Below are 12,941 nucleotides of genomic sequence, written 5' to 3' on the forward strand. Positions count from 1 at the left end.
CGCCGCGGCCCCCGAGCAGGCCCCGATCCCACAGCAGGCCCCGGAGCCCCGCGCAGGCCTAGGCCGCGGCCCTCCCCGGGGACGCCGGCAGGCGGCAGGCCCGCACCTCGCACATGAAGGTTTGCCGGTTGCGGCCGCCGCCGGCGCGGATCTCGTAGGTCGGCATCAGCCTCCTCTTCCCGCACCAGGCGTACAGATAGTTCTTCACGTCCCCCATGGCTCCGGCCGCGGCTGAGGACGCACAGCGAAGGGCTCCCGCTGCCGCTCCTCCCGGCGCCGGCCTAGCGGCGGGCAGCACCGCCCCCCCGCCGCCCCCCCGCGCACATGCGCAGCGGCGGCGGCCAGGGCCGGCCCCGGGCCCGGCCGAGCGGCAAGGCTGAGCCGGGCGCGGAACGGCCGCGCCTGCAGCTCCAGGGCGGGAGCGCCGGGGGCTGCTGGGGCTGCACCGCCCTTGTTCGGAGCCAGAGCAGGAGATGGGCGCAGAGTACGCGCACCCGATGGGAACGCTCACCCCCAGCCGTGGGGATGTTTAGCTTGGACCAGACCTTTCAGATCAAGGCCAGCTGTTCACCAGCACTGCCAGGTCACTACTAAATCGTGTCCCTCAGCACCACATTTACACGGCTGTTCAACCTCTCCGCGGATGGGGATGCCACCACTGCCCTGGGCAGCCCGTTTCACGCCTTGACAACCCCTTTGTTCCTCATGTCCCACCTAAACCTCCCCTGGTGCAACTTGCGGCCATTGCACCCTATCGCTTGTTACCCGGGAGAAGAGACTGACCCACACCTGACTCCAACCCCCTTCCAGACCTGTAGAGAGCCAGGAGGCCTCCCCCAGCCTCCTCCAGGCTAATCAACCTCCGTTCCCTGTTCCCAATTTCAGTTCCTATCCTGTTCTCTTCACCGGCTTTGTTGCTCATCTCTGGACACATTCCAGCATCTCAATACCCTTCTGTAGTGAGGGACTCAGAACTAAATTCTCTATTTGATGTGTGACTGTACCAGAACTAGGTACAGGGGCAAAATCACCTCCCTACTGGTCATACTACTTCTGATCCAGAACAGGCTGATGGCTTTCTTGGCTACCTGGTCACATGCAGTGGCTCCTTTTCCACGAAGCATCTAGAGCACTCATAGGGTTGTTGTGACCCAAGTACAAGACCCAGCACTTGTCCTTGTTGAACTTCCTCGCAGCAGCCTCAGCTCAGCCATACAGCCCATTCAGGTCACTCTCTAGAGCATCCCTACCCTCAAGCAAATCAGCACTGCTACCTAACTTGGTGTCAATCAGCAGCACATCATGTGCCCTGTACTGAAATGTGGCTTACAATCAGCGTGGCAGCACTCAGATTTGTTTTTCAAGGGCCTAGGAAGCAGTTCTCATGTCCTCAGAGGCAGAGCAGTGCAGTAGCCCCCCGGCCTCATCTGCTCCAGACCCAGGGATCGTGCACAGCAGCCTCTGCCCACCCACAGCACCCAGCACTGAGTCAGCTCTCTTGCCCTCACCCACAAAGACAAGGTTCCCTAAATTTCTTGCTAAATCAAAGAGAAGGTAAGGAAGCCTTTATTATTGTGTTTTGTCTTCAGTGGTTACACAGCAAGGGGAAGCCAGTACATTTTGTCATGCTTTTGTGTTACAGAAAGTTAGTGACACACCTTTACCACCTTCTCTTCCCCTATTCCAATCATCCCCTGCAATCATTCAGGAGATACGGGGCGAGGAGTGGAGGGCAAGGGACCCCACACTTGTCAGCTACACATTCTCTCAGACAGTAAGAGCTCAAGCTGGTGGAGAGAGAAGCCCTGAGTGCAAACGAGCATGTTTTAATCTCACAGTAGGTCACGTTCTAACGTGGAAGACATCATTCTGCATTGCAGTGGAGAGATGCACAGCTCAGTTACGGCTTCACTTCCACCGCAAGGAAAAAGATGGACAATTATCTGCTCATCAGAGAGATGAAAGGTTTCTGTTGCAAAAAGTGTTGCCTTTTTTTTCTTTAATTTGCATTCAGTAAAGATATATAAAAGCAGTGAGATAAGACAAAAGAGAATTTCACATATTCACTGTCCCAGAGACTCTGCCATTAAGAGATTGGTGCGTGCAACCAGTGTCATACCACTGTTTAAACACACAGTGCAGTGCTCATGAAGGAAAAGGACATCATTTAGCTGGGGGGAGGATGGAGACAGATCTTCCTCCTGTCTAGACAAAAGGAGTGAGAATCCTCTAACTGAGGAAAACTTGCTTTTTTTCATTAAAAGATACCAGCTAGTCCTAGAAAGTGCAGAGCTCCAGGGGAGCAGAGTGAAGTTATGCTGAAAAGGGCTGCATGTGCACAACAAAGCCAGCCCTAGCAGGAAGGGGCTGGGGCGCATTGCCAATTCCCTGAAAGAAATCATAGCCCATCGTGGGGGCAGTGTGCCATGTGGCAGAGAATCCCAGAAAAGGAACCTTCACTTCCAGATTGACATGGAAGCAAACATTAGTTGCCATCAGGCCACACAATGCTATCCAGCTTGGCTTTTGCCTTGACGATGAACTCATCAGAGGCACCAACGAGGGGAGGCCGTGGAGGTCCCATGGGAATGCCAGAAACAAAAGTCATGACAGCTTTAGTTTGGGCAACACCAAAACCTGGGTGGACAAAATCAGCAAAATCAGTGCACTGAGAGATCATTATGCTCACACAGAGCCAAGCTCTGAGAGTCCTAACATCCTGTTGTTGTGCGATGATATTAGGTACCAGCTAAAACCACCCTGAGAAACTTCAGGAGGCCACTCTGTATCTCTGGAAATTCAGTGGTAGCCTCTTTATTTATCAGGCTAAATAATTATCCATTTCCTCTGACTTTTAACCCAAGAAATTCAATCAAGCTCTAAAGCTCAGCTACATTCACTGGGGCTTGCACATGTACAACAAAGACACAGTGGACAGTTCTCTTCTCCCTATGCTACTCTGACTTGAGTTTTATAGTAAATACAAAAGCAATAATTGCTTTTTATATTAAAACTTGGTTTTGTTTCTAAAGGTCATTCAGTTCTAAAATGCTTTGGCCTTGTAGAGCCTTGAATCTTATATCATAGCAAGGGAGGAGAGAGAAATATCAGAGGTGTTTCAGAAACATTTCAGAAACAAGGCTAGAAATGAGCTTTTGGAGACAGAACAACATCATAAAAACAACCCACAGAAAGAGTCAGAATAAGAAAAAGGGTAACACACAGAGATGTCACAGAAGGAAGGAAGGAAGTGAGACTGGAATCTGTTAGGGATGCTTGGTCAGCTCCCTTTGTTACCAGCTGCTAATAACTCAGAAACAGCAGACACAACATTTTCACACTGCAAAAAAATTCCAGGAAGGAAGTTCTGAGGGTACAGCAACATGAGAGCTCCTGGAGCACCAAGTTTGCATTTTTAGACACAAGGAGGGAAGGAGGTGGAGTTGGGCTTACCTAGCTTGATGACAAAGTTGAGAAACTCTCCTGTAAGAAACTAGAAAAGACAGAGAGCAGTTTATTAACTCCTGCAAAGTCTTAAGGTGTAAAAGCATCCAGAACCGTTATGATATTTACATAGTATCCAATTATTGCACAGCTCTGAGAAGAGCCCTCAGCCACCCAGTCAGTTTATGGAAATATGACAGAGTTGACAGAACCATAGAATCAGTCAGGGCTGGAAGGGACCACAAGGATCAGCCAGTTCCAACTCTCCTGCCATAGGCAGGGAAACCCTACCCTAGAGCAGCCTGGCCACAGCCTCAGCCAGCCTGGCTTTAAACACCTCCAGCCATGGGGCCTCAACCACCTCCCTGGGCAACCCATTCCAGCCTCTCACCACTCTCATGCTCAACAACTTCCTCCTCATGGCCAGTCTCAATCTCCCCACCTCCAGCTTTGCTCCATTCCCCCCAGTCCTGGCCCTGTCTGATATTCTATAAAGTCCCTCCCCAGCTTTTTTTTAGGCCTCCTTCAGAACCTAGAAGGCCACAAGAGGGTCACCTGGGAGCCTCCTCTTCTCCAGCCTGCACAGCCCCAACTCTTTCAGTCTGTGCTCACAGCAGAGCTGCTGCAGCCCTCTGAGCATCCTCCTGGCCCTTCTCTGGACACACTCCAGCATCTCCACATCCCTCTTGGAATAGGCGCTCCAGAATTGGAAGCAGTACTCCACGTGGGGTCTCACCAGAGTGGAGTAGAGGAGGAGAATCACCTCCTCTGTCCTGCTGGCCACACTTCTCCTGCTGCAGCCCAGGCTCTGCTTGGCTTTCTGGGCTGCAAGTGCACACTGGCGAGGATGGTAAGGATACTGTACCTGATACCTGCGTGCTAACGCAAGGTCTGGCTTTGCAAAGGCTTGCAACATCAGATTGTTTTTTTGGCCCAAGTAGTTGTATGTACTGACAAAAAACAAAAATAGAGAGGAGCTCAGAACCACTAAAACAAAAGAAGCAGCCACAGGCTTTTGTGGTGACATTATAACAACACCATTATTACGATAGAGATTCATGCAATCTACATGCAGCTTATACTGTCATGCATCTGAAGTATGCCAAGGCCCACAGAAGAGTGTGCAGAACAGATCTCTCTTCTCAGTTCTTTCCAAAAGGAACCACTTTTCAAGATTAAAAAGACATAATTGAATAACACAGAGAAAGTCAGTCCCTTGATTTCCCAGCTCCTTGTTTCATTTAATGAGTAGCTACACAAGAACAGAGATATCAAGCAGTAATTTGTCTAAAGAGCCTGTTGTGAGGGGCAGAAGACAAATCAGAAATTAAACTTGGCAGAGCCCTTTTTCTTACAAACTTCTCATGTGGACTAATGATTTTAACCTGTCTAGGTTTTCCACATGGAAAAGATAAAAGTGATTCCCTACTTCAGAAAGTTGCTGCGAGGATAAAGATGTTGAAACCTTTGGGTCAGCTTACAGGCTGCAGCAATAATCACTCAAAGGAACATAACCTGAGGCCCCAGGTGATACAGCTGTCTCATCTCTAGCACTGGAGTTAGCTTGTCTGTCTGCTTGCCACTCTACAGCCCTACCCTGCAAAATTCTCCACTGCAGCAACTGAAGATACTGAGAGGAACACTGCACAGATAGTGGAAGGTACAACAATACGGCGTGCAAGTTTTGAGGGGAAGGAAGCCAAGCCATACTGACCTTCCAACTGCTCCATTTGCCCCTATTGCCAGTGCACCCAGCAGCTGCTAGTTTGGGGTGGGGGGGAGAAAAGAAAAGAATTTTTACTTCACATAACAAAAGGAAAAAAAAAAGAGGTGGTGGGAAGGAGCAGCAAGACCACCTGGCACTGAATGTCCAGAGTTACTTTTTTCCCCTAACACTGAAGAAAGAGAATGCCACAGAAAAAACAAGTTTTAAGACTCTCTTACCTCATCCACCCCATAGAGAAATTCAAATTGTTCTCCCTCATTCTTGTTTATGCACTGTGCAAGGTCCAAGAGGTCTGTGTCGCTGAACTTCACGCCCTGGAAGGTGGGAATCCGCTCTTTTATTCCATCCAGCAACTCTTCAACACGAACTGTACAGAAGAGCAGTCTCATTTGAAGAAACATACTCTCTTTCTGGGAGACTGCCCTGTCTTGTGCTCAAGAAGGTGACTTGCTGGTTTACAAGCTGTTCACTTCTGGTCTAAGCCTAAACTATAGAGCTCTAAAACAAGCAGTAAGACATCTTCAGTGTGGTTTGTTTCTGAGACTTAGCCAAAAGACATTTTTCCACCCTCTCTGAAGCATTCCTTCTACCAGATCAAAAGGGAAACACACCAGAAGCCTACAGTTAGGAATGAACTGGCATCAATATATGTAAAAATATATAAATGTGTATTTTAAAAATATGTAAATATATCTAAATAAATACAAATACTCCCAGAAAGATCACAACCTGCTGTGTAGAGGAAGCAACTGAAGAACTGTATTTTACTGCCCATTCCTCTGCTAGAAACAAGACTTGTGAAGTGCTGTGGTTTCACACATAACTGACTAGCAAACATGACTATGCAGTCAAGAGACAGTGGCCACTGTCATGTAATTCAGTTATGGTTATCCATGGAAATTACCTATCCTAGTCCACCTAAGTACAAAGCCAAGGTCAGCATCACCTCCTCCATCCCAGTTGTTCAGTACTTAAAAGCCAAGGGTTTTTTGCAATTGAGAGCAATTCAATTTATTTTCCAGCCTTGGATTCACCTCTCATTTTCAGAAAGGATCCTTTCCACCTCAGCTTGCATATGAGGTGAACAGAGGTGACATACTACTGGTAGACTAATCACAGTAGTCCCTGGGATTACTCAAGTTGCTCAGGAAGAGCTGATGAAGCAGTACTTACTCTTCACACCTGTCAGAGGAGGAATGTGATAGTAATAAAATGGAACTTCAGGGGCCTCAGATGCAACCTTCTGTAAGAAAGCAACAAGCTCATCTGGAAGAAAGCAAGCAAGGACCCACATAAGAGAAGGAGATTATCTGTGGGGGAACAAGAAGTCAGATTCAGAGCAACCAGGAGCCATGGAGAGACCACCTACAGCTTGTATAATATACACAGGGAGCCATATAAAACCTGCCAAGTTGCCACCCCAGGAGACGTTCAAAAAAAGCCTGGCTGAGGCACTTAGTGCCATGGTCTGGTTGATTGGACAGGGCTGGGTGATAGGTTGGACTGGAAGATCTTGGAGGTATCTCCCAACCTGGTGGATTCTATGATTAAATGGAACAAAACTCAGTGCAAAATCTTATGGGGGGCAAAGCTGGTATTTGTTTTAGACCAAAAAAACTGCAGCAATTCACACTCATTCTCTCATAGGTTAAACTCTGCTCTCACAATGCAAGACCATCGTGGTCTGATCTGGATCACCTGCACACAACAGAGGGCAAGGGATCAAGCTCACATCCACCTCCCTGCAGTACTGCTCAGTGGTGATGTTGTTGGACAACTTTATTTGTACTGTTCTAGGAATCAAAGACATTTCTGAGAACCTTGTTCACTGCATCTCAGCCTTTCCTCATCCCCTGAGCTTCTTCTTAGCCCTCTGTTGGACTCTCTCTGGTAGTTCCATGTCTCTCTTGAACTGCAAAGTCCAGAACTGGTCTTGATACACCAGATATGGCCTCACTCTGGCAGAGTATTGGGAGAGAAGAACCCCCTCCTTGATCTGCTGGCCTCATGCTTCTTAATGCACTCCGATATTGGCCTTCTTGGCTATGAGAGCACTTTGCTGGCTCAAATATGGCACTGATCCTCAAAAGGTTTGCAGGGCAATGTAAAATAGACTCAGCAGGGCAATTAGATCCACTCACCTTTGTTTGTGGGTTTGAAGAAGAAGGGGGCTATGACAGCAATAGCACTAGCACCTACGGCTGCTGCATGTCTTGCCTGTAAAGGAGAGAAAGTATCTGAAGGTTCATCTGTTTGCTGTGTATCACACACATACTGAAAAGGAATCACACCATATACACACCAGCTCCTGGGACTCTGGCAGACTCAGTGCTCCCACATGAATGATGACATTATCCAATCTGCACAAGAAACAAAAAAGTTCAGAGATGCTCATAGGGCATAAACAGGGAGATTGGGTTCACTTTCATTTCTTCTCAAGAGTAAACAGCCCTTTTGTCCTAACACAACAAAGACACAGCCTTTTTTATCTCTACAACCCTATTTTGTCCCCTTGCTCCCAATGTACCAAAGAGAAGCACTCTTGCAAATTCTCTAAGCAGTTGAACTGGACACCAGTTCATAGACAGTAACAAAATCACAGACTTCTGTGAGAAAGAAGCTGGGGGAAGCAAGCCCAACCACAAAATACTCCAAACCAAAGCATCAGCAAATGTGGCTACGTAGTCAGGCATGCCTCCATCACAACACAATACAAGCTATGGAATCTCCTGTTCACTCTCAGCTACTCACTTCTCTTTTCCTTGGCACACCCATTCTTCGGCCAGCTGCTTCCTCTCCTGGGTGCTAAGGGACAGTCCTTCTCCTGTTGTGCCATTCACTGTTGCAACACAACACAACACACTTGCTGAGGCCTGGCCTATACATACTGGTTTTACTGAAGACAATGGTATTAAGCAGATTTTTTTTTCCCCAACTCATTTTAAGATAGCAGTGGCCCACATCAGCATCTGCCTGAGGATTGCAGTGCTACCATTACTGAATGCTGTGTTGGAACTCTTGAGTGTTTCAGGAGCAGCAATGGTGAGAGGGAGGAGGCAGAATTAGCTGCTGAAACTGGGAAACTGTTCCTCAGCCATCTGCTCCCCACAGACACTACCTCCTTCTCCCTGCAGTGAGTCAGGCTGTGGCAAGTGCAGTTAGCCAGGCAATGCGTGTCTATTCTCCACTCCAACAGCCTGACCTGAAATTTGGTGTCTCTGTGGTAAGCAGAACTTTGTGTGCTACCTAGGCCAGAGCATCCCTGGAAAAGAGTATCTATGTTCAGTCACAAACATCAGATTAAACTGAGGCAGCTGAAGCCACTACCTCCCTCTGCTCCGCATCCTGCCACTCTTTTGACTGAAGTTTTGAACCAAAACCTTAGCACTGACTTCAGCTTACTTAATTATGGCAGGCTGTGAATGAGTGTGGTTTAACAGATGCTGTATTCTCTACTCTGTCAGTCCTCCTGCCTCCACAACAGTCCCTGAGGTGGAAGCAGAACAGCAAGATAGGAACAGTGATACCATTCAGGTATCACCCAGTGTACTGCAATCTCCTAAAGAACCCCACCTGGCTTTGAGGAGCTCACTGAATTTTCTGGACTCCTGAGATGATAGGTTTCCAATCAGATCACACAATGGTTTGGGTTGGAAGGGACCTCAAAGACTGTCCAGTGCCAACCGCCCCCACAATGAGCAGAGTCACCTTCCACTAGACCAGCCTGTCCTTGAACACCTCCAGGGAGGGGGCATCCACAGCCTCCCTGGGTAACCTGTTCCAGTGTCTTACCACCCTCACTGGGAAGAATTTCTTCCTAACACCCAGTCTAAATCTGTCCTCTTCTATCTTAGAGTAATTTCCCCTTTTCACCTGCACCTTGCCCAGGCAAAAGGCAGAATCATTCAGCTGTGTCTCCTCTGCCAACACAGCTCATCCATTCATCTCAGGGAAAATCTCTGTATGAAAGCAATGCTTCTTTTATCCCACACAGAAATGGGGTATAGGCAAAAGGAGAAGCCTTCAGTATTGCCTTCCACTCTCCACTGGTGAAGATAAATGCCCAGAATGACCCCATACCCACAGTCCCTCCCTATCAGGCAATGTATCACAGGATTGCCATCCAGACAAAAGGGGTGCAACTCTTCCAGTCGACTTACCAAAGATGCTCTTGATGTTCTGCTGGCTTACCAGATAATCCACGTATTGACCGATCACTGAAAGGTTGATTTGTCTGCAATGAAAAGAACCTCAGCAACCTCAACTGCCACCAGTTTACCCCACAAATACCTTGCACTTAGAGCTCAAGAAAACAAAAGAAAGATATGTTTTGGAAGCCTCACATTTGTGCATACACAAACTTCCCCAAGATATGATGCTCTCAGCAAGTGTTTAGCTTTTCAAGTATCAAGTCAGGCCTGAATTCTTCCTTTCAGCTTCTCTTGCTCCTGACAAGCAGTTCACTCTTCCAACCCTGTATCTCAACTGGTTGTAATTACTGCAGGCTCATCAGAGCAAGGACTTGGGGGGAAGTTAAGAAAGAAGATGCAGTAAAGCTTTGTAACCCATGACAGAAATGAGTTCTCAGGAGCACAAAGGTATTTGTGCAAAGGCTGGCAAATAGTTAAACCACACTTGCAACTGCTGGACACAGACTGTGAAATAGCATCTGCTGGATGTGACTTTGACCTCTCTCTCTCATAGAAGGATAAGGGAAACAAGAGGCTTCCCTGGCAAAAGGGGGAAACTGAATTCTACCTTTATCTTTTCTACAGGATGAACTTATTTTGTGTATCAGTGTTTCCATTTATCACACATACAGACCAACCCTATAGTCTGAAAGTCAATTCTGAGACTCTGACTGGGTTCACACATCACCTAAATGTCATAACTACATTCCCAGAACATTTCTTACAAGGGTCATGCATTCCAGACAGCAGGCTCAGGTCATTCTCCAAATAATATGTTGCAATACATTTGAAATACAAAGGTAGATAGTGAGACATAGAATCATTTAGGCTGAAAAAGACCTTTAAGATCATCAGGTCCAACCATTAATCCAACACTGCAAAATCCACCACTAAACCACCTCCCACAGCTTTGAAATCCCTCCAGGGCATGGGGACTCCACCACTGCACTAAGAAGCCTGTTCCAGAGCTTGACAATCCTTTTGGGGAAGAAATTGTTCCTCATGTCTAACCCACAGGTCCTCTGCTGCAATTTGAGGCCGTTTCCTCTCATCTTGTATCTTGCTACTTGGGGAGAAAAGACTGACCCCACTGGGCTCCAACCTCATTTGAGTGAGTCGTAGAGAGTCAGAAGGTCTCCCCTCAGTCTCCTTTCCTTCAGACTAAACAATCCCAGTTGTTTCAGCTGCCTCTCACCAGACCTGTTCTCTAGACCCCCTCATCAGCTTCATTGCCCTTTTCTGGACGAGCTCCAGCACCTCAATGTCCTTCTCGTAATGAGGAGGTAGTTGAGTCGTAACACAAAATGAAATCAGAAAGAAGTTTCTTAAAAGCAAGAAAGGAAGCAGTGACTGCAATGGAGTTTCTTGGCTGAGCATTACCAGGATTTACAGTACTTTTCAGAAGCAAAGGCTCAGTTTCAGAGGACTACTAGCAAGTCACCACCAGGTCCCTCCAGAAACACAGAGAAGGATCATGTACACATCCTCCATCAGAGCAGCTCACATTTCTTTGCTGACTCCAACAACTCTGTCTTGCAACATCAAAATGCAGTAGGGAGGATGTCTGTTTGGTATCACTGCTTTGAGAAAGGCTGAATTTTCAGCTTCCAGTTTCTTTCTTGAATTGAGGGGCCCAGAACTGGACACAGTACTCAAGGTGTGGCCTGACCAGTGCTGAGTACAGGGGCAGAATAACCTCCCTTGTCCTACTGGCCACACTGTTCCTGATTTGATGCTATTTTCAGAGCCTTGTAGCCCTTGCAATATTTTTGGGTGGTTTAGACTAATCCCATGCACACATATATTCACATGAATATGTTGTCTCAGGTATCTAGGGTAAGGAAAAGTCCAAAAAGCAGCTTTGGACAATTATTTTCTAGCTCTTAAGAGCACTATTTAACTGTGATTAAACTGGGCTGTGGTTTTTCTTACCAAATGGGAACACAAGGCAATAGTCTACCTGTAGAACCTTGCTATGATTTAATTTCCACCTACAAAAGCAGCAGAAAGAGAAGACCAAGCCAAGCTCTCCAGAACCAGGCATACAGAACTTGCTGGGCAACAGGAGGATGCAGACAGAGGCGAAGGGAACCCACTCTAGTGCTATCAGGATTAAGCTGTTCGTTTCCTCATCCCATCAGAGATGTGATTCTTCTTCCGAAACAAACACAAAGCTTCTCATGTCTGAATTAGAACTATGGAAAACAGAAGTCTAAGGTAACAGTCATCAGTGCAGCTTTGAGAACTCACCCATCGGGAGTCATAGGAGTGACTGTAGCAGCTACAAGACCCTGTAACTTCTTTCTGGGTGTCATTGAGCTGTTTGGGAAGGAGATGATATTAACATGATTAGCATCTTCGTGGAAGTGTCGTTCAACTTCTGTCAAAAGCAGAACTGGACAAGTAGAGTTCAGAAGAAGGAGACTTTGCAAGGCAGTTAATTCTGGAAAGAGAATTCTTTTTGTTACCGTTGGCAAACAGCTTATCGCAGCCATCCCCAGACAGGACCGGGAGCCCCAGGCGCTCACAGACATCTATTTTACCTTTCTTTTTGCCCGGTGTAGGCTGTGGTCTAACACCTACCTGGTGGCGCCGGGAAGCCTGGCGGAGAGAAGCGGGCTCAAAACGCTTCCCCTGAGTAGGACACCCTGACGCTGCCTCACTGCAGACCTCCAGCCAGCCGCGGGGCCAGCCCAGGCAGCTGCGGCCGCAGGCGGCAGCGGCTCAGAGCCCGGCGCGCCGGCCTTGGCCTCGGCGGCTGCCAGCGGCGGCTGCACGGCGGTTCCGGGGCGGCGCCGCTGGCCGGGGCGCTCCCCTCCGCCACGGCTCGGCGGCAGGGGGCGCTGCCGCGGCGCCGCCCGGCCTCAGCGGGCTGGAGGCGGCCGGAGGGCGGGGGAGCGGCGTCAGCTGACCGCTCGCCACGGCAGCCATCTCCTCGCCACCCGCGGGCTGCCTCCCCGCCGTGTCCCGCTGAAACAGCCACCGGCACACAGACCCTTACCGCCTACACCCTGCGCGCCAGAGCACACAGAGCCGCTTGGGTTGGGAAAGACCCTTGGGATCATCGAGTCCCACCGTTAGCCCAGCACTGCCAGGTCACCACCAAACTGTCCCTCAGCACATCCACACAGCTTCAAAAGCTGCCCGGGGAGAAGGACTCCGCCGCTGCCCTGGGCAGCCTGTTCGAGGGCTTGACAGCCCTTTGGGGGAAGGAATTTTTCCTCATCCATCTTCCCCTGAGGCAACCCGAGGCCATTTCCTCTTGTCCTACCGCTTGTTCCTTGGGAGAAGAGACCAACCCCCACCTGGCTCCAACCTCCCTTTAGGGAGTACGAGAGAGCAGACTCAGGTCACCCCTCGGCCTCTTCCCCTCCAGGATAAACATCCCCAGGTCCCTCTGCTGCTCTTCACAAGACTTAAGGGAGGCTGTAGCCAGGTGGGGTTGGGCTCTTCTGCCAGGCAAGCAGCAACAGAACAAGGGGACACAGTCTCAAGTTGTGCCAGGGGAGGTCTAGGCTGGAAGTTAAGAGGGATTTTTTGATAGAGTGATTGGCATTGGAATGGGCTGCCCAGGGAGGTGG

At 48.7% G+C, this 12,941-nt stretch overlaps 2 protein-coding genes across 3 annotated transcripts in view; both read right to left on the minus strand.

Annotated features, from left to right (window-relative positions):
- DHX9 (DExH-box helicase 9) overlaps positions 1-296 on the minus strand; it is a 35,911-nt gene extending 35,615 nt beyond the window's left edge. The window contains exon 1 of the mRNA XM_064148087.1: positions 107-296. Coding sequence (XP_064004157.1) covers positions 107-217 — 111 coding nt within the window. The 5' untranslated portion in view covers positions 218-296. The remainder of the gene's footprint in view (positions 1-106) is intronic.
- Positions 297-1,550: 1,254 nt separating this feature from the next.
- Positions 1,551-12,116, minus strand: NPL (N-acetylneuraminate pyruvate lyase). 2 transcript variants are annotated; one of them, XM_064148090.1, is made up of 12 exons: positions 11,944-12,116; positions 11,611-11,679; positions 9,331-9,404; positions 7,922-8,009; positions 7,473-7,530; positions 7,312-7,387; positions 6,344-6,436; positions 5,389-5,537; positions 5,159-5,202; positions 4,310-4,394; positions 3,454-3,493; positions 1,551-2,637 (listed from the first exon to the last, which is right to left on the minus strand). In XM_064148090.1, the coding sequence occupies exons 2-12, from the start codon at positions 11,673-11,675 to the stop codon at positions 2,486-2,488; spliced, it is 924 nt and encodes a 307-aa protein (XP_064004160.1). In that variant the 5' UTR covers positions 11,676-11,679; positions 11,944-12,116; the 3' UTR covers positions 1,551-2,485. The 2 variants fall into 2 exon arrangements, with proteins under 2 accessions (XP_064004160.1, XP_064004159.1); XM_064148089.1 differs by having other exon boundaries at positions 5,159-5,205.
- Between the last annotated feature and the right edge of the window lie 825 nt (positions 12,117-12,941).

The sequence above is a fragment of the Pogoniulus pusillus genome, chromosome 8 (assembly GCF_015220805.1).
Source record: "Pogoniulus pusillus isolate bPogPus1 chromosome 8, bPogPus1.pri, whole genome shotgun sequence".
NCBI classification, from domain to species: Eukaryota; Metazoa; Chordata; class Aves; order Piciformes; family Lybiidae; genus Pogoniulus; species Pogoniulus pusillus.

Excerpts from the sequence above, each read along its gene's own strand:
- NPL (XM_064148089.1), bottom strand. The coding sequence starts at position 11,675 with ATGACACCCAGAAAGAAGTTACAGGGTCTTGTAGCTGCTACAGTCACT. Across the intron at positions 5,538-6,343 it reads TCCTCTGACAGGTGTGAAGA|TTCGTGTTGAAGAGTTGCTG; the intron begins GTAAGTACTGCT and ends TCTTCTGTACAG. Across the intron at positions 2,638-3,453 it reads CAACTTTGTCATCAAGCTAG|GTTTTGGTGTTGCCCAAACT; the intron begins GTAAGCCCAACT and ends TTGTCCACCCAG.